We start from the raw sequence: 22,001 nt of genomic DNA, 5'->3' as shown, positions 1-22,001 counted from the left end.
TCTATCTTTCAAATACTTTCATTTTTTTATACTTTTCATTTTGTCTTTAATATTGAATTAAACTTAAATTTTGAAGACTTCCAATAATTATATATTATACATTAAAAAGGAATGAAGGCTAATAAGAAGAGTCACGCATTAGTATATATATTAACACGAAAAAAATTAATATATTAAAAACTAACACATATATATTAAAAAATATGCAAAACGCTAGAACATTTTTTAATTTAAAAATTAGAAAAATAAGAAAATTATGAAAATATTTTTACAGCATCGATCTTTTCTTAATTATCTTATTTTTGTAACTTTTAAATAAAAAAATGTTCTAGCGTTTTGCAAATTTATTAATATACAAGTTTTGAAGATATTAATTTTTTTTATGTTAATACCATATTGATGCATGCCTCTTATTTTAGCCTTTATTCCTTCTTAATATAATTTATATTTCAAGAGTCTTTTAATTTTTAATTATATATTAGCTTATATATTAATATTATATATTAACCGTTTCTCGGATTTTTAATTATATATTATATGTAATATTTTTTTAAGAGTTATGTATAAAATAGATAATTAATATATATATTTTAATGTACACATTTTAAAATACATTATATTGGAGTAATTTAAATTTACAAACGAATATTTCATATTGCATCTATCTGCTTTTACTCTACTTACCTCTTCTAGTTGACAACCTTGTAGTTGACATATAATTAATTTCCAAAATTTTTTAAGCCGCTAATTTGTCTGCAACACAATTCTTCAGTTTTAGCTTTCTTGCGAATAATTGCGGCTAATTGCAACGTAATTGCACTTACAATGTTCAGACGTATGATATATTGTTAAGAATGCGAATATGAAGCATTGCAACAATCGCGACCGACATTCAAGAAAAGATATGCATATTGTGACGTTGCTATTTCTACATAGTTTCTAACAAAAAAAATTATTTCCTTGCCTTCCATTAAAATATTTATCTATTAATATTTAATAGTAACACACTGTATTGTTCCATGTAACCAAGTATTAATTTTCTCTAGTTTTCTGTAAATACAATTTTCTAATTTTTAAATTAATTTAAAACTAAAAATTTTGGAAATCAACTACAAAATTATTAATTTCGCTTGAAAAAATTGTTTATAGTATATAATTATATGTAATTACATATAAAATATGTTTATAATGTTGTATAATAATATAATTATATATTATATACTGATAAGAAAAAGGAAAACTATAAAATTAATTAGTTTTGTTGATAAAATAAATGTTGATGAGTAGCGCGCGCGCGAACTCGCACACGCACACGCACATTATATTTCAGAATACACACGGCAAAATTAAAATTAAAAGAAATGTTTTTCTATAAATTCAAAAATTAATTTTATATTTTTTTAAATGGTCATCCATCCTAAACTGTATTCCATCCAATACTTTTTGACCTCTATGATTATAAGACATTCCAAGTCAATTTAGGCATCTTTAAAATATCGTAACTTTTAATTATTAATCAAAGGAAGAGACGTGTCAAATCGAATCTTGTACACCGGATGTTGATGTGTGTAAAACTTTGATTTATTGTATATGTACAGTTTTTCTTACGTTTCGATCCACAGTTTGGATCCTTTTCAAAGAACTTCTAATTTATTTATTATATATTAATTTAATTATTATATTTTTTAAATTTGTTGATATATTTTACAGTCAAAAAATTGAGAATTTTTTTGTAAAGTTATTTATACTTAAGAATAATATAATTAATAAAGCTCGGTAGAGATGTATCATATAGTCGATAAATAATGCCTTGTAGAGCCAGTTGGTTGATTGTGTGTGATATGATTTATTCAAAAATTAGATGACATTTCCTATTACATACGTTTCGATCTCATTTCGGATACTTATCAATGTTTGTACAATTCTAGTAGTCTTATTTATGTAGTATTATTATATGTAGTAGTATTATTATAAAAAATGTTGCTCATGCGAAAACTTAAATTATTATATCATCGATTAGTAGTACAAAAAATGCAAGATTGATTTTAAAGATCCTAAATTGTTCTATGGAAGGGTTATTTTTAATTTATAATTTTTGTATAAAAAAAAAAATTATTTTCCATTTGTCTACAATTTTCATTAACATGAAATTTCACTGTTTTTTGATCATATAGCAGATCAAAGAAGTTTTATAAGAATGTATTATTTTATCTCACAACAAAAAGCTATATTTTGTTTTATTTAATTATATTCAGGTTCATGATAAATTTACTGGTCGTTTAACATACAATGTACTGTAACACAGGCCACTGACCGCGTAAAACAGATATTCTTAAAGTTGATTATATTGAAAATACCTTTTAACCAAGATTTAATATGAATATAAAGCTTTTCCTATTTACATTGCGATTTTGTTTACTTTAATTTGTTAGAATTTCGTGAATAAACTATTAATATACGTATAACTTGCAACAAACATTAAGTTTCTTCTGAAACTCTATGCTATTGACTTCTGGCATTCTTGTTATTTGAAAGATTGTGTAAAAATTGAAATAATAGTGATTTAATTAAATAGCAAATCTTAAAAAAATCACAATTTATACACATACCAAATAATATTTAAACAAATTTCAAATATTTCAACTTTTTATTTATTACAGTGCGTTATGTTATATTGAGTTTTGGCTTATTTTGACAATCCATATAACAACAGAATATCTATATATATTTCTTAATTATATCTTTATTCTTATTTTTTAATTTTAATTATTATTTGTTTATTAAATTTGTCGTATTGTTATTGTCTTAATCATTATTCTTATCAATCTCATAATCGTAAAATAAAAAAACATTAAGAGTATAAAATTAATACTAAACATCAGACAACGATTGCAATGTGTGTCTTACTTAATTAACAATTTAACGTACCGTCACTGAAACGTAATAATACTTCATGTTCCATTATCGCTGTCACTTCTCAATTAAGTTCACAGTTATAATTAATTCTTGCCGTGTACTGTTATTCTTCTTAAGGAATTGCCACTAAAACTTTTAAAGTACTATTATAAGTGAAAGTACTATTATAAGTAGGATTGAGAAAGTTTTTTCATAAATTACCTATAAGTTACTTTGCAGGTAATCATATATATTTGTAAAAAATAATGTAATAGAAATAATATAAAATTGTATTGAAAGTAAAAAAATATTTTCATAAATTTTACAATATTCTGTATTTATAATTTGGTTTTTTAATTTTGTCTTTCAACGTTATATCCCTTAATTTCTTTTTTATTATTTATTATATTAATATATTATATTAATTTTTATAAAATTTTTACAATTATATCTTCTTTGAAAAATTATTTAAAACAATTTTCTGATTATGTAAATTATCTAGAGCTGAATAAAATAGAAAATTTATTTCCAAATTATTTTAGATTTGGCATGTTTTATTATATTTGATAAAGATGAAAATAAAGTATGTGATACTCTTATGTATCTTGTTATTAGTATTGTGAAATTTATATGAAGCGGAAAGAAGAACTCTAATACTCTAAGGCCACAGTTCTAAGGCCACAACCTTGAATTCTTGCATCTGAAACGCTGCATTTTAGAAGTTAGTCATTTGTCAACAAAATTCAGTGAGAAAAGATTCATTTAAGCGAACGCTCGACGACCATACGTTGCAAAAGCCATCAAGGAAACACTGGTGTAGCTCGAGTGGGAAATTCTCCCTCACCCAGGATATTCACCAGACTTAGCTCCTTCAGATTATTACTTGTTCCGATCGATGCAGCACGGCTTGATGGATACACACTTCAGAAATTACGAGGATGTGCAAAAATGGATCGACGAATGGATTGCTTCAAAAGACCAATCGTTCTATCGTCGCGGAATCCACTTATTGCCCGGAAGATAGGAAAAATGTATAGCTAGTGAGAGCAAATATTTTGATTGACGTATTTTTTGCTTTTGATCGAGATAAATGAGTTTTTTAAGCAAAAAAACTGCAGAAACTCAGTTTATACTACCTAATATTGTATTTTATTATTATATTTCTTACAAAAATTATGTTAATATAAAATACAATTAAAATATTTCATTTTATTTTTTCTAATAGAAATTAATCCTATATAATATAAAAATTAATGTCAAATTATACATTATGTCGGTTTTAGAAAGTTTATATATGTATAATAATCATATTATACATACTAAAAATTGACAATTTTTATAATTAGTACCATTGTAAATATGTGAAATTTGAAACAAATTATATTAAAAGAAACAAATTATATTTTGTTATAATAAAGCATTGCTTAAATTATAAATACAGAGTTTGAAATCAGCACGTCATTGTTTCCGATATGATACACATCATGACTTGCAAAATACTTATTTATGCGATTAAGAAGTTGTAACTGTAAAGGAAATGACCGTTAAAAATCATTATTATTATTGTATATCGAATAATGAGGATTTATACATAAAAATAAACATTAATAAACATAATATAAATTAATTCATATAATAGCTTTATCATTATTTACATCATTAATATGATTACACAATTTATGATTAATATAAAATGTTTAATGCAGAAGCTCTGTAGTAATATAATATAAACATTGTGAATAACTTTTCATATATGTATTATATGTATATTATACATTTAAATATGTATACTAGATGTACAATTTATTACTTATACTCTTTTTAACTAAAATATTTTCTAATTAAAAAAAACAAGGATTTATTTAACATTTAATACAACTTTTTTTTACTGCTCTTGTGAATATTATACAATATTATATAATATTTCGACGCTATTTAATTTATTTTAATAAATCTTAATTTTTAGAAAATACATTAAAAAATGACATTAACAGAGATAAACAGTAAATATTTTTTTATATAAAATTAATTTTTAACTGATATGATAAAGAAAAATTATATTTGTGATGAGTTGTAAAGTATATTGTTTAGTGATTTGTCTCTTCGTATACTTGCAAATTTCGTTATAAAAACAGAAAATTATTCGACTTCGAGCTTGTAACAATGAATTGTATACATATAATGCCTTATTAAATTAATTAAAGGTTAAATAGTCAGCATTGTTTATTCCCAACAAACCAAAACGCAATATAATTTAGAAAGCATATAGAAAGAACAGTGATATATTGTATGATTATGGAAACGATACTATTTTATCTATTTTATTTATTTTATATATATTTTGTATATACATATATCAGACATATGTCAAAAAAGTTTATATTACATTGCAGTAATATATTAGATACTTATTTATTTCTGATGTAGAAATAACATATTCAAAGTTACTGACGTAGAGTTATACGTTATATATATTTATCATTACAAATGATATTATAATACATGTAATATTCTTGACACTTATGTAATTTTATCTACATCTAAGTTATATGTGTGGTTTGCCAGGTTAACCCTTAATGGTCTAACGTGGGTCGTTCAAGTCCCCTAAAAGGTACACTCTTCACCTTTAATTTCCACTTTGATTTATGTCGATAGCTTCATTTGGATTGAAGTTATGATTTTTTAAGTGATCGAGTGATTTTACACGCGGTACCACCATTTTTAATACAAAATTATATACAAAAATAATTATTTTCGACATACAAATTTTTTTTTCTTGAAATTGAAGAATTAATGAAGGTCCATGAATTTTTGCAGATTTTTTAAAGCCCTTTAACATGTCTAAAAAACGCCGAGACACGAATGGCCCACGTTAGACCATTAAAGGTGCCGAAAAAACGTTAGACTAGTAAGGGTTAATATAATAGTATGTAATTATATATAAAATATATAAGGTTATTATTGTCTTTTCAAAACAAATGTTATTGTAATTTGTTTCTAAATAAAGAGATTTCTGATATTGACAAAAATAAAGTACAATATTATCTATTGAATTGGCTTTATTGAAGCTAGATTTCAAAAGAAATTTAATTAGTTTTTATTTTATCCGTGCAACCATTGATAATAGTATTGAAAATTTCTATTTTATCAATGTTTGATAAAAAAATCTTATACAAATACCTATTTTTTTTACACTACATCGCACTTCGTCTTATGAAACGGCTTGATTATAAAATTAATTATTGTAGCACATTCCCAATAACACATAAATACACTTGTATAAATGATGTTCTTCGAAACTTTGATAATTAAAATGTAATGTATTGGTTTGGCCATAAATATATAAAATACTTCCATAAATTAATATAAACGATCTACATTTGACAAAAAATAAATTTAAAAATAATACTTATTTTTATTACAATTTTAATATTTTGTTAATTCTTTAGATTTTATTACTGTTTTAAAAAAAAATGCAGCAACTTCATTAAATTGAAGGTGTTTTATAGTTTTGACCAAGGTTGCATATGACAAAAGAGAATAATTAAATCACTGACTTGATGTATTTTTTGACGAATTTTCAAATATGTTATGAAATATAAAGTTTAATGCAAAGATGTTCTGTCACATATTTTCTCTTCATTTTTTTTAATACTAACATTTTATAAATTAATATCTCGTTAACTATTGCGAAAATTGTAAAATGATAAAGGATCTTTCTTCTCAGTTTAATCCATTTTACCTCTATGCGATAGAATTTTTCATTACTTGTCAAACACGTTGTATATACGTATATTATATAAGTACATGTATATACATGTAACAAAAGTTATGTTCTAATAATTTACCTCAAATATTTCATTTATTTTTACAATATAAAAGGAGATTTGAAAATAAATTTGTAGATATAGTTTTGCATAATAAAAACATATTATAAGTAAAACAAAATATGTTTTGAAATAAAATTTAAAATATAAATTTCAATCGAACGCCTATCTTACTTATATGACGCAAACATGAATTTCTTAATAAAACTTTGAAACAGAATTTAGAACTTACTATTACTATTATTTTATGCTAGACCATATTATAATCATATTAATATCGTTAAGTATTTTAGACAAGCATCTGTAAATTTTATGCGAGAATAATAATCAAATATTCTCTCTGTAATATTGGGAGTACAAATTAGTTCGGTCCGTTTTCTAAAATTGGATCGCCTCCAAAGACGAGTTATTTTTTCGAGATGGAATTCGAAAATTGCCTGAGAGATGGGAAAAAGCAGTAGCCAGCGATGGACAATACTTCAATTAATCTGTTCATTCATTTTGTTTTGAAATAAATGCATTTTTGAACACAAAAAACAGATCGATTTAATTTATACATCCAAATCACATTTAGTTTGTAAGAATCGCTCTCTCTCTCTCTCTCTCTCTCTTATATGTAGATCGTTCCTGATACAAATAAGACAAATCTATCTTTATTTATACTTATAAAATATCATTACTTCGCAGTAATCTATTTTCGTTGTATTATAGAAATATTGGCAGAATAATGCTAAGGTTGGAAGAACATCACGTTATTTAGCGAACGTGACATTTGATTACCTACATTTATTTTATAAAAATTTAATCCGCTCTTTAGTGAATTATTCTTATAAGAACCTTGAAAAATCATTCTTCTACTCTCACAGTTACAGTCCTATGATCAGAAGGGATCCGCAAGTCTTTTAGTTGGATTTATTATGCTTGTTGGAAATTGCGTTACCGTTAGTTCTAACAGAGCCATTAATAGCGCCATTAGTTTTCGATAATCGTCCTACATTCGACTTCAAATAATTATTTACATAAAATGATCCAAACATGTACATGAATAAGCCGGCATTGATCATGAGCAAAAACGACAGTGGCTTAGGGAAATTACAGCTAGTAAACAGCATTTGGAAGTTGTGGAAAAATACTATAATAAATTGTATAATCTGTATGATGGTCAGATATTTTTTCCACCAAAGATATTTCTGCATATGCGGCCCGAATGCTGCCAACATGTAATAGGTATACATAAAAACGTGGACGAAAGCGTTGATGACGCCAAGGAGAGTCGGGTGACCACCGGCAAAGAACTTCACACCAATCCAAGCACAGACTGGCATCAGCGAATGATGGTAAAGATGCAAGAACGTAATCTGTCGATCTTTTTTGCGCAGAACGAAAAACACCGTGTCTAGTAGCTCAATCAGTTTGCATACGAAGTACAGGTAAACACCATCGGCCATCTACAAGAACATAATTACATAAAAATCAAACAAATATTATTAATGATATGAACTAATGATACATTGTAATTATCAAGTCAAGCAACATTTTCTTCTGGTATGCTCTGGAACGCTCTTTCACTTAAAGTGGACTTGAATCTGCACTGAATTCGAGCACCGGTTTAAAGTTTTCGCAATAACGGGTGCAATGATAGGAACCCGTCGCGTTACAAAAATACGAATGTCTCCAAAAGTCTTATTATTACAATTTTCTTATATAGCATAGAACAATCGCCAAGTTGCAAATATACCTATTGCGTAGCATTAGATTTCTATGTCGTAACATTATCGTGATATTGGAGTAGCCAATAAAAACATCCGTTTTGAGAAAATTTGCAATGTAACATATCGCAATATGTTAATGGAATGTTATTATAAGCATACGGCATTACATATTATGTGTCTACAAATATCATATAATTTTAATGTATAAATATGAGAGGAGTGGGAGATGTCCCTTGCACTATAATTTGTAACATTGCAATATTACTGCAATACCGCTAAACTATTTCGTACTGTATACAAATTATTATTATTATTATTTCCGTGCTCTATGTATTATTATTATAGAGTTATTATATTAATAATGTGTTTCAGACTTACCCTCACTGAACTCGGTTTATATGAATAATCGACTGGTTGACAAATATAACTATATTCGTACAACCAACCAGCCATCAAACCTTCGTAAACAAGATAAAGGCTTACAAGAACTTGAATAAAATTATAAATTATTAGAGTGTTTCTCAAATCGTATGGTTTCTTGTCCTTCATATATCTTATATATATATATATATAATATAACATAATGTAATGTCATTCAACATAACATTAACATGTATAATAATATTATTTATTGCAAATTTAATTCTGTTATAAAATCACCATATTTGTTGTCGATCACATCTCTGTACCATTCCACAATGTACGACATCTCGTAGTCTGATTTTGTAAATCTGCAAAAATACACGTTACAAATTAGTTTTAAATATCAACATTGATTCCTCAAAAATAAATTTTATACTTCTGTAAAAATTTAAATATAGGTATTTATCTTCTACAGATTGCATACTGATTATAGATTATAAAACACAATCCTAAATGAAAACTGAAATAATAATATTACGAATTAAATCAATAATTTAATAATAATAAGTTTGAAACATACTGTAAAAAATTTATTGTGAAAAAGATCTGGCTAAAATAATACTTTTCGCAATAAATTCTTTGCTATATTTTAAGATACTTATTAACATTATTAAATTTCGTATCAATTTAATTTGTAATATTACTGTTTCAGCTTCCGTAGAATTGCATTTCAAAGGTGATAATAATAATGATGAAAGCACAAATACATTTAAAAAAATTCAAAATACAGAAGAATTTGTGTTGATTACATTTTAATAACAATTTATAAATAGTAATAAAATATAAAAACCTAATTTAATATAATATACACTACTCAACAAAATCTAGGGAATACTTTCGAACAAGCTAAAAATTGGGCAATATTCAGAACACCGTAACTCGGTGAAAAATCATCGCAAACAAAAAATTAAGAAAGCATTTTGAAGGTTGAAATCTCTACTTTCGAAACCTATATAATTAAAGTTTCAATATATGACTGATACTTTACAGAGTTATACAAACAAAAATGGATATCCGTTACATCTAAAAGATTTTCACAAACTTTACAAAAAGTTCTGTAACACGAGGTAAAAATTACATGAAAATGCGGTTTATAGCAGTCGAAAGAGTGAACCTTTAATTTGTTTTTTTACTGAACGTTATATGATTTTTTTTCATCGAATTATTGAATGTTAAAGCAAAAATGTTTGTAACTTTTAAAAAGAAACAAAATAAAGATAAAGAAACAAATTAAACAGTAAAAAAAAAACAAATTAAAGGTTCACTCTTTCGACTGCTGTAAACCGCATTTTCATGTAATTTTTACCTCGTGTTACAGAACTTTTGTAAAGTTTGTGAAAATCTTTTAGATGTAACGGATATCCATTTATGTTTGTATAATTCTGTAAAGTATCAGTCATATATTGAAATTTTAATTATATAGATTTCGAAAGTAGAGATTTCAACCTTTAAAGTGCTATTTTAATTTTTTGTCTGAGATGATTTTTCACCGAGTTATGGTGTTCAGAATATTGCCCAATTTTTACCTTGTTTGAAAGTATTCCCTATAGATTTTGTTGAGTAGTGTATACTTAATAATAATAGTAATGATAAAAAATATTTGTAGAAAAACATTCAGTACAGTATATTTTATAAGAATTTAATTATTTTATTAATATAAATTTTTGAATCTTACATAAATTAAAAATTATGAGTTAAAAGAAGCTTATAAGAAGAGGAGACTAGATTACTCTATGAGCGGTTGCAACATTGGTACTGCAAGCCGTTGCAGTTATGCAGCAAACTCACATTTAAAAAACAAATGATTGTGAAAATTCTTTGCATTGTTATGCTAGTCTTTCCTTGACTGTCCTTGGTGGTCCTAATGACAATATAAATTACGAGCTGTAAAAGGATGAAAACTTGTTTGCGCCTTTTCCTACGGAAAAGCAAACTGCAACGGGCAATTGCAACGGTCATAAAATTATAGGTACATATGCAATTAGCATTTAAAGAGCAGTGTGTGTGTTTACATAAAATTAATTTATTTTAAACCTCTAGAATTTTAAAAATAAAAAAAAACTTTTTACGTTAAAACATTACAATTATTTACAATATATGTTTAAAAAAATTTAACGCAATTCAGTACAACACCGATATTAAGCGCATATAAAAGTGCATGTAAAATGAAATAATTATATTTTGTGATTAATCAAATGTATTTTACAATTGAAATCACGCGCGCGCACGTTTAACTTAATTTTGACGGTCATCGTCTTGTTCGACTGGCCTCAAGGTGGAACACTCGCGAGAAATTATCCTAACTTTTCTTAATCGCAAAAGGGCAACTTGTCTTTATGAAATTATAAATATACAAGTACATCCACCTTTAACGAGGTCGCGATGTCTTTTTATTCGGAAATGTGTGTACATGTGTGAGGAGTTTTATTAATTTTTATTATATTGCGTTTCTTATTGATCAAGGATACCAATTTCATACCAGGATATATTGTTTTACTTGCCAACCTTGTGTTAAAATGATTCAGGATGGATGGATTTGTCATTCTCTCGTCTAACCATGGAATGTTCTACATTGTATTAATCAAATATATTGAACATGGCTCAAAAGTAAGCCGAAACGTCTGATTTATCGCAATTTACAATAAACTTCTTTATCGTTCGAATTACAGCGTAAAAAACTCTTGTTAGTTTCTTTGTTTTCATTTTTGAAATTCTTTTATTATCATTCATACTCAGACATCATGCTTATCCAAAAATAGAATACAACACGCCTAAAAGACGTTATTAAAATATCTTACATCACAATTTTGGTCTTCGAGTTGTCTGGATAATCTCTTAATTTGTATTCTGAAAACTACCTTTAATAAATACTACTTTTTAAGTAATTGTTTAATTTTTAAAATATAATAAAAGTTATATTTTTTTTATTAAAATACAAATTTTTTACTATAATATGAATAAAATATATTACAAAAAAATAATTGCTATATTTGAGAACGATAATATCATACTATTAAAAATAACTAGAACTTTATTATAGATTAGAATCTTACATACATACATATAAGAAGAAAAAGTAAATTATTTATGCTTTGACCGTCATTACGAGTTACACATTTATTTTTAACATAACTTACTTTAAGTTCTTATGACTTGTAGGAAGCCCCAAATCATCATAACTGGTTTATGCTTAATTTTTTGCTTCAAGGTTATTTATCCAAGGACCTGAGTTGCTCTATAATTTCATAATACGTCATGAATAGGGTGTTTCAATGTAGTTTTTATTAATAGAGCAATGCAATGCTAAAATTTCATCTAATTTAATTTTATTTCTTCTTTGTTTCTATTATAGTTACATTCAATAACATACCAATTTCCGTTTAATATTAAAATGGAAATTTTAAGCCAAATCAAGTCGAGGACGCTTCATAGGTATAATAGCAATGATGCATGTAAGCGGCAATATGAAATATGGTATTCTGCAAAGAGAAATTGTCTTTTTTTCTTGTGAGCAGCGGTTAACCACAGAAATTTGGCCACGATTATCGTCGTCCTTCAAAGATCATTACTTTTAAAACCCGTTGTTAAACGACGATTTACTACTAATAATGATTTCATAAGACAACATTATGATTAGTCGATTCTTGCGACACGCTTGCTACAGCACAAGTGTCATTATAGTATTACTTGTATTGAACTACATTAACGATGAAATAATTGGATATGTTTTTTACTACTCGGTACTTACGTAAGATTATAATTTGTGTTCATAGAATTACGATTCATTGTTAGTATTAATCTGGAACCTTCCGTAAAAGCCACATGTTTACGTCAGTAAAGTAAAAAAAATTGATGAGATTTTATTACATCTCTTAATACGCAATTAAGTAATTTGATATAACAATTAAGATACAAAATTAATTTTTTCAACGTTTCAAAATCAATTAAACAATAATAAAAATGGCTAAAATTATTTTATTAATGCAAATTATTATAAAATAAGATTGTGTAATACGAAAGGACTAGTAAGAGTGTGATAAATAGAAACATTTTTACAAATATTCAAATAAAAGAACTGAGATACTACAAACAAAGAATAAACTTCACTTCAATTAACATTACATGTTTCAGCTGTATGATTCAAATAATAATTAACAATAATCTATCTTATTATCTAATAAACGCAAAAAAATAGATCTAACGGTAAAAGCGTTATTTTGATGAAAAAAGATGGACATTCTTATTTTGAAATTGAGATTCTTGTACTTAAACTTTTATTTAAAAATAAAATTATTTCTATGAATACCTCTGGACAAGAATAACATACAGATGGACCGATTATTAGGAAAGTCTAATCAGTCTAGTCTATACAAAGAAGTAATAGAAAAAGATATTATTAGTTTTAACAACATAAAACTAAAACACACTTCCATATGAAATAAAATTCAAAGAATTAAATAAACAAGAAGCATATAAACGATTCGGATTTAATTAGTCCATTCTCAGTACACTGATCGCAATTATTACACACATAATCAATAACTTACAAATACATAATGTTTTCTACCTATGTGTTTGTGTCAATAAAGAATGCGTTTTGCGCTACAGTAATTTTTCTTATTTGTAATTTAGTCCACGAATTTATAGAATTATATTTATTGACACACATACACATACACACAACTCAACTATCTTTTTCAAAATTTATTAAATTATAAACATGTTTTCTACGGAGAAGAATTGTATTAAACTATTAAAATTGAGTGTAAACTTGCGTTTAAAAATTTATTTTTTAAAAGCATGTATTAACGATAAATTAATCTTTAATCGGAACCCGTACGCGCGAGCGCGTCGAATCAATGAAATTTTAAATAAGTTTATAATTCTTAGAATAATAGGATACAATTTACTATCAGAAATGGGTTTAAATAATATCGTCAACTTTTTAGACGTTTGATTGATATTAGAGAATGGTGTAGAATTGTCATTGATACACACATACACACTTACAAAAAGAACCTACGAACTGTGGGAGATGTCTAAATTTTTTTTCTAATCATCCAATTGAATATACGAAGAGAAGGTAAATGTCCGCCGCTCCAAATGACCTCCGAATAACCTTGACCTTGACCCTCAAGGAGATCAAAGTCACTGATCTTTTCCGTCGCTTGTTACTCATTGAAAAGTTATAAGCATAAAAAGGTTCGAACAAAATATGAATCTTGTCCACTATACAAAATAAATATTTTTGCTCAAAAATATATTTCACATAATTAAGTTGATACATGATTATTTATCAGATATAAAGATGTCATTATTTTGAAGAATTCTGATATTCGTACATTATAATCATATTATAATGTATAAGACCAGTGAAAGTAATATTGTATTTACAAAACGCTATCAAACACATATTAAATTGTTTAACTTTGAGTAAATATTTTTAAATTGTACATTTATTTAACAATAAAGCAAATATTATACATCATGTATCATATAACATTCCAGCTTTGGTTTAGACTGCGTTTTAAAACCTATGATAAATAATAATTGATGCATAGATTTTAGATTACTATGTGCCAATTGATTTTCTAGTTATGTTATTACTTCATAAGTAATTGTCATCGCATATATTGAGAGTGTCGAGAAGTTTAATAGTATATATAACCGAAATAGTGTAATAAATTATATATATTTATATATAAGTATAATAAGTAATAATTAAATAAGTATAGTAAATAATAAAAAATAAAATGCTAAATAGCGCGCATGAAGCGCACTTCTATGAGATATCTGCATGGTCTAACAGATTGTAAAAAATCTGTAATTAATAAAAGATCATGCATTTTTATATTCTCTGACCGCATATTCTTTTGCAAATACATCATCACAATTATGCAAATAATTCATAATCAAAGTATAAATTACAAAGTATTCGCATTTTCTAGCTATTGAATATAAAAATATGATCAACTCGTATTTAATTCATAGGTATGCGTATGCATATAAACACAATGACTTAAATACGTAAATAAATACGAAGAATTACTTTTCTATACGTGATTCAAAGTTACAATAATTTCAAACGTTTTGTTAAACGTTTACAAAATATTTATTAGTACAATCAACGTAAGAATTACTCACTTAGTTTGATCAAAAATCAACTTATTAAGTCCAACAATGTATTTAAGAAATACTCTCCGGTTAATCACAAAAAAGTTACTTTTTTGAAAATATGAAAATAAGCAAGAAGTATTGCGACTAAAATAATAGCTGTAATTTACGCGAAAGAAATCACTTTCTTATGTATTCTAGAAAAATATTATTTTATATGGTGTCACGGTATCATTTATAAACACGTTTTTATTGCCGATATTAAACGTGTTTATTATATAATTCAGAAATGCAACTAATTTTTGAAAAATTAATTTTTTCTTTATATTTGAATAATACTTAACGCTGGTGTAATAGATATTATCTAATTTTCAATTGCAACAACTTTTAATTTGCATTTGTATTTGATTACGTTTTTAAAAGTGGAAATTTTTATATAAGTCTTCGTTCTAGATCTATCTATTGCATATTTATCTATAGTATTATATTTCTATTTTGATATTCATTGAGCATAAAATTAAAATATTAATTTGTTGAAAATCATACGACTTGTTTAGATTCTTTTTCAACAGAGCAAATTGTTAAGTAAAAAACAGCGAAGATAATAAACCTCATTTATTCAAATGGCTTAGAAAAAAGATTTCAAAGAGATTTTCTGATCGACGAGACAAACACATGCGTGATAAGAGTTTTTTTTATTACCTCCGCTATAAGCTATATTTTACACACGTACCAAACAATTACACATAAAGAATCTTTTTATGATTTGTTTTACATACAATGTTCTCTTTATATTTTTTATTTTCTAAATTTATAACATCATTAACGTCTCAAGGAAGTATTACAACTATGAATAATGTAACAACAAAAAATAATTATTTTTATACTTTAATTTTTACACTCATCGCGATGTAGGCTATATTTCACAAATATAATATTAATTAGTTTTATAGAGTTGTGCGTATCAAGACCGAGAAATTGTTTGGCGCGCAGTTTAAAAGACTACATACTATACGTAGCATATAAATTCACACGGAATTATAATAACACCTAAGATCCAGCTCGACCGTTAAAGGCAATTTTTTATTGGTTGTATTTCTCACATGTGTAGGGTCCTATAAGATTTAATATTTAAATATTATAATATTAATGTAATTATATATGTAAAAATTTGTTTATGAGTTTTACCGTACACACGATATATAATATGTAACAATAAACAGAAAATTTACCTTAAATTTACCAAAAGACGTCTTGTCTTTAATTTTTTTTCAATACAGTGCGTTGTTGATTCTAACAAGTACGATTTTGTCAAGTTTTCTCCCTCCAGCGGGTGGTAAGTGCATAGAGAGGGTTTGAGAAGTCGGAACCGGCAGCGTCGTACGTACGAACATGTGCGAACGTGCCGACGCGATGCGAGATACTTGCGGTATAAAAACAAAATACATAATGAACAAATATGAAGCCGATCAGACAGAAACCGTGGAAGAATTTATCTATATTAAAACGAAGTTGGAGGTATGTAAATCTTGATAAAGAATTATTTATGAATATGAGAGTAATATGTAGAAAAATTCAACAATTTTTAACATCGTCAGTAATCGAAGTGGCTTTACAAAATTATTCTTTCAAAAAGGCAGTAAATGAAGTTTTAGAAAAGCAAGTGTTCAAAGGAATCGACGGTAAGAACTCAGTACCTACTACAGTACTAAATGTCAGCGCTCATGTGTCAACGTCGCTGTGTGGCGCGTGATTGGTTGCCGATTTTGTCAGTGTAGTCTATCAACTTGACAGAATCGGCAATACACTGTACAGTGTCGAATTATTGTGTCCAATATTTGATTGTAGAAAAATGATCTTATAAATTCTGATGTGATCCAAACATAAAAACTTAAAAGCATATTTTAAATTGAGTCGCAGTTCTATGTGTTATGTAACTCTATATTCTTACTTTATTCGTATTAGATATATTAAATATTTTTGCGTATTAAATTTCCAAATATTTCATTAGACATCTGTAAACGTTTAAACGATATCGAAAAAGATAATAAATAACACAGATTACATACTCTAATGGTTTTTATGTCGAAGTAAATAATTATTATAAAAAATGATAATTAATTCATTTAATTTTTACGATATTAATTTAAACATAATGTAAATTACTTAAGAATTCTGTTTTATTACCACTATTATATCGGATTATGATATCAAAAGCGAAAAAATGCAGATTAAAGTTCTCGCAAGATATATTGATGTAGAAACATTAATAAAATAACAGTTAAAAGATCGATAAGATTAATTTGTAAAACATATTAAACATCTTTTTTATTTTGTAAATTAATAAATAATCATATATCTGGAAATGAATATGTATAATCTAAAATAAAGTAAGCTATATTTATAGCGATGATAAATTATTAAATAAATATATAGAAATAAATATATTAATATAAAAATAAATATGATTTAATTTTTTCTCGAAATAAGAAAATAGTTTATGATGTATTTTATAAATTTCTGTCGTAATTGTAAGTGTTGTTTTATTAGAAAAGATGTATATTTAAGTGTAATTTTTGCAAAAATCTCTTTGCACGTATCTTTGTTTTCTCTATCTTGATGTCATAATCTTAAAACATATTGAAAAAGATAGAAAAAATTAAATATAGACATTTAAGAGAGATTTTTTACTAAAGACAGCTTTCATAATGCAAATTTCCTGAAATTATGAGCAGATAATTAATAACTGCGGTTATGGACTGACAGGTCTAAAAATGTATTATAGTCAATTCAAATATTTATCTTCTATTAACTGTTTGAAATACACTTGGCATGGTTGTATATGTATAATACGTTTTGGTATGTTTCCACAATCTATTTGTCTTTGCAATCACGTGTCACAATATGTAAAACAAAATATTTATTCAGTTCTTACGGAACAAATTATGCAGTACGTGTGATGATTCAAGTAAAGAACAAATACAAAACACTTAAACCAATATATGCGTACAAAAGTGCATACTATTTTTAGTGCAGCAGCGACATTGTTGCTTTCGTACGCCAATTGCATCATTGTGCTGAAATCGATCGGACAAAATTGATCCAGATCCTTTCTCCGTTTTCTGTCGCAGAGTGCACGGATTAGATACCGAAGTATTAATTGGTATACGTAAACTACTATCAATATCCATGACGTGTCTCGGTAATTGGGACAAGCAAATGAAAGGTACGCCGAACGTTTGGAAAATCTAAAAGAAAATAATATCCAAAACATATTTATAGGACCTTTTCACACGGAAAAACACTTCTATTATAATATAATATTTACTATCAATTGAAAAACTAAAGATGTTTAAAGAATTTTTTTAAAACATAATTGTTAGATATTTTATGAGAAGTTGTGCATAAAATGTTGTACAAATGTAATTTTATCAAAAGTTGTAAATGATTTTAAATAATATTATTTTCCTTTTGCGCGCGCTACAATTAAGATTGTTTTTAATTCTTTGTAAACAATAATTTTATCAATTAAATTTTTAATATAAACTAAAAATTTTTTATTTTAAATCATGATATTGTTATTAATTTATTAAAACGTGGAAAGTTTTTTTTTATGAAGTTTAATTTGTAGATATTTTTAAGATTCGTATATAAAAGACAAAATTATTGATTCCCGTTTGAGATATCGTGATACAATCGAAAAAAATCGATGTTCTTTAATTATTTACATATAATAATAAAATTACTTTTTTTGTAACGTTTTACATACGTTGTTTCCTCAAAGAATCTATAAAAGATACTTTTAATGAAAAGGTTTTTTTGTACTTTTAATTCTTAATAGGAAATAGATTTGTTAAAAATTGTTACAGCAAAAGAGTTTTTATGGCTTTGAATGTTCAGTAGTGCGAATTATTTATAAGAGTATCTCATCTCGCTGCTTTAAAGATCTTTCTTATAATAAGAGGTCCTTGGATTTTTAAATGGTTAATAATTTAGTTTTTTTTTAACGTATAGACTTTTAATCACGTTTTCTTATTTGTTTTTCGTACATACGAATTTTTCGGTCGATAGATAATAAAATAATGATGTGTGGTTTTCAGTCACGTTAAAGTCAGTAACTTTCTTGGTCGCGTCCTCAAAAAGTTCCGGCCACCACCCATTCACGCGTCCTTCGGCGTCGAGACTTGCGCGGAAATTGTCTGATTTCGCGCGGTCGATAGATTCATTATATATATATTCTTAATGTTTTTCTTAATGTCACGGTAACATTAATATGTATACCGCTCTTCTGAAACATACAACACATCCTGTAGTTGCTATTTCTTAAATATAGCAAGGGCATAAAGGGGTCATTGAATACACAAATCGCATTTCATTGTACAATTGTGAAATGTCTGTAGAACCGGTATACGTGCCATCGCCATATATGTAAGTTTATATGCATAGAAAACTATGTAAATATAATACAATGGATTGAATGCATTTTTCAGATGTAAAGTAATCATATTAATTAAATTTAATATTATACATAAAATTCAAATATTTTTTCCGAATAAGTAAAGTCTTTACTAAGTTAAAAATTGTTTATTAATTATATATACTCATTTGTACATACTTAAAACAATTTTATTTTTAATGTACGTGGATATCACGTAAATATTATATAAAATTTAACATTAAAAATCAACATAATCAGTTTAATATAGATAAGAATATATCTCACGTGTATCATTTCACATTGCGGATATATGTATGTATACAGGGTGTCCCGAGAGTTTCTTCCAATCGCTTTTGTATAGATAGAGTGGACTAAACTAAGTCGTAAAGTTCTCTATCACTTTGCAAATTTCGCAATAGTTATAGTATTAATTTTTAAAGATAGCCGAATATTGATTTTTAATAATTCTTTTTTCAAATACTATCAACTTTACAGAAAAACTGCAAAGGGATAAAAATTGTGTATCTTCTTCTCATAGAACTCTAAAACTTTTTTCAGAATTTTTTGTTAACTTTTTAGTACTGCATTTTCTTATTGGCAACTATTTTTACCAACATAAGAAATACAGTATTCAAAAATTTTGGAAAAATTCTTGAGAACAAATTATTGAACACCAACATTCGGCTATCTTTAAAAATTAATATCTCGTTTAACATTGCAAAATTTACAAAATGATACAAGACTTTTCGACTCAGTTTAGTCCGCTCTATCTACACAAAAGCGATTGGAAGAAACTCTCGGATCACTGTATATGTAGCAACAAATAATGTAAATGTATAATAAATATTATAACTCAAAATTAAAGTTTATTATGATAAACATAATTAATTGAAGCAAGCACTATTTTAATAGTACTTAATTTAGTAAATAAATCAAGCAATAAATTAGAAATGTAAGAATTAATATAAATAAACTGTAAATTTAACATTTATACATTAGTGAAATTCATTGGGTTATGAAAGACTTGGGAACCGTTCACTGATATGAACGGTTCTCAAGTCTTTCATTGAACCTGTGAGATTGGCATGCAAGTGAAGGTGCAGTGATTGATAGAGTCTTTGCCATATGCACTTACATTTATGAAGAAATTTAAATATCATGATATTTTCCTTTGTTTCTCGACTTACCGCATATAAGTGAATCAACTTCATTTATGTAAAATTAGCAATTTATGAAATCAGATGAATTTAAAACTTAGTATAAAAGTGAGAGAGAGAGAGAGAGAGAGAGGAAACTATACTTACGTGATTCAATTGAGCAGAACTATTTAGCGTGACAAATAGACATATAAGTAGATAGACAAACAGACAAATAGCTAGATAAGATAAATAAATAAGCACTTATTAAATTATTGTAATTTTAATCCGTATACAATATATTGCGTGCAAAAAATAATTATAATATTATTATAAATAAACAATTGTATTAACAAACTTGTAAATAAAATGCTACATGAAATAATATTATATATAATAATAAAATTTTTAATATGTGTGTGAGTTTAATTTTATTATTCAATAATAATATAATTAAAATTTGACATAATTAAAACATTCAAAGAAAAATATAATAAAATCTGAATATAGTAAACTTTAATGGAATATAAATAAAAACATGTGTTATTACAATAATAAGATATAATTTTACATAAGTGTATACATCGAAATATCTACTCTGTATTTAATATTTATATATTAAAGAATATTTATATTTAAAAATATCTATATGCAAATACCAAAACTTTAATATACCTCTCTTTTCTCTCTTGTTTAGAAAAGAAATTGAGAAAAATTAATTAATATGAAAAAAGTTTTAAGATGAAGAAAGAGAATTCATTCTTTCATAAGGTTATATTTTACATAATTATATAATAATATAATTAAGAGCTTTGTAACAAAAAAAGTAATTAATTTGTTATTAAAATATTTGAAAAGTGTGTTTGTGTGTGTTACCAAGATACATGATTTTACAAAGCTATTTAAAAGACAAATAAAGATAAAGATTTAAATTAAAAAATAAGTATAAAATAAGAAGAAAAGGGAGTTAAAATTAAATAATTTTTTATAAATAAAAATGTTTTAAGAATAAAATTTGATTATTGGTACATTTACATTATTATACTAATTTGTTTAAAATTTAACACTCAATGTTTTCTCGATCCTTGTCAGTTGCAATTTAAAACAATCACAGAAAAAATGTACTGTTGTTACAATCGGACATAATGATAATTTTCGCCTATCAAGACATTTAGTTGTGATAATCGTAAAATGATCATATCTTAACAGCCATAATCGTTAAAATATGATATTTTATTTTTTTTATACACGACGACTTGGCCATGCCAACCGTAGCCGTTTTTTTTTTCGTGATGTATTAAATCTCTTACACTATTTTTCTAGTGTAAGTTAATTAAAGTGAAAAATTAATACGTGGAAATAGTCATGTACATTTACAAAATTGTATTTGAAAATAGAAGTTACATATTGTATATAATTAATTTTCATGTTTAAAATACGTTTAAAGTACATACGT

General features: G+C 25.8%; 1 protein-coding gene across 1 annotated transcript; it reads right to left on the bottom strand.

The window, feature by feature from the left end:
• Positions 1-7,624: 7,624 nt before the first annotated feature.
• On the bottom strand, positions 7,625-8,983 carry LOC108773582 (elongation of very long chain fatty acids protein AAEL008004; the record flags this gene model as incomplete). The annotated part of the gene is made up of 2 exons (XM_018539434.1): positions 7,625-8,170; positions 8,813-8,983. Coding segments are annotated over 2 exons (717 nt in total), but the record flags the coding sequence as incomplete, so codon positions are not given.
• Positions 8,984-22,001: the final 13,018 nt, after the last annotated feature.

The sequence above is a fragment of the Cyphomyrmex costatus genome, unplaced genomic scaffold (genome assembly GCF_001594065.2).
Source record: "Cyphomyrmex costatus isolate MS0001 unplaced genomic scaffold, Ccosl1.0 scaffold214, whole genome shotgun sequence".
NCBI lineage: Eukaryota > Metazoa > Arthropoda > Insecta > Hymenoptera > Formicidae > Cyphomyrmex > Cyphomyrmex costatus.
This window is presented reverse-complemented; position numbering and strand designations above follow the sequence as displayed.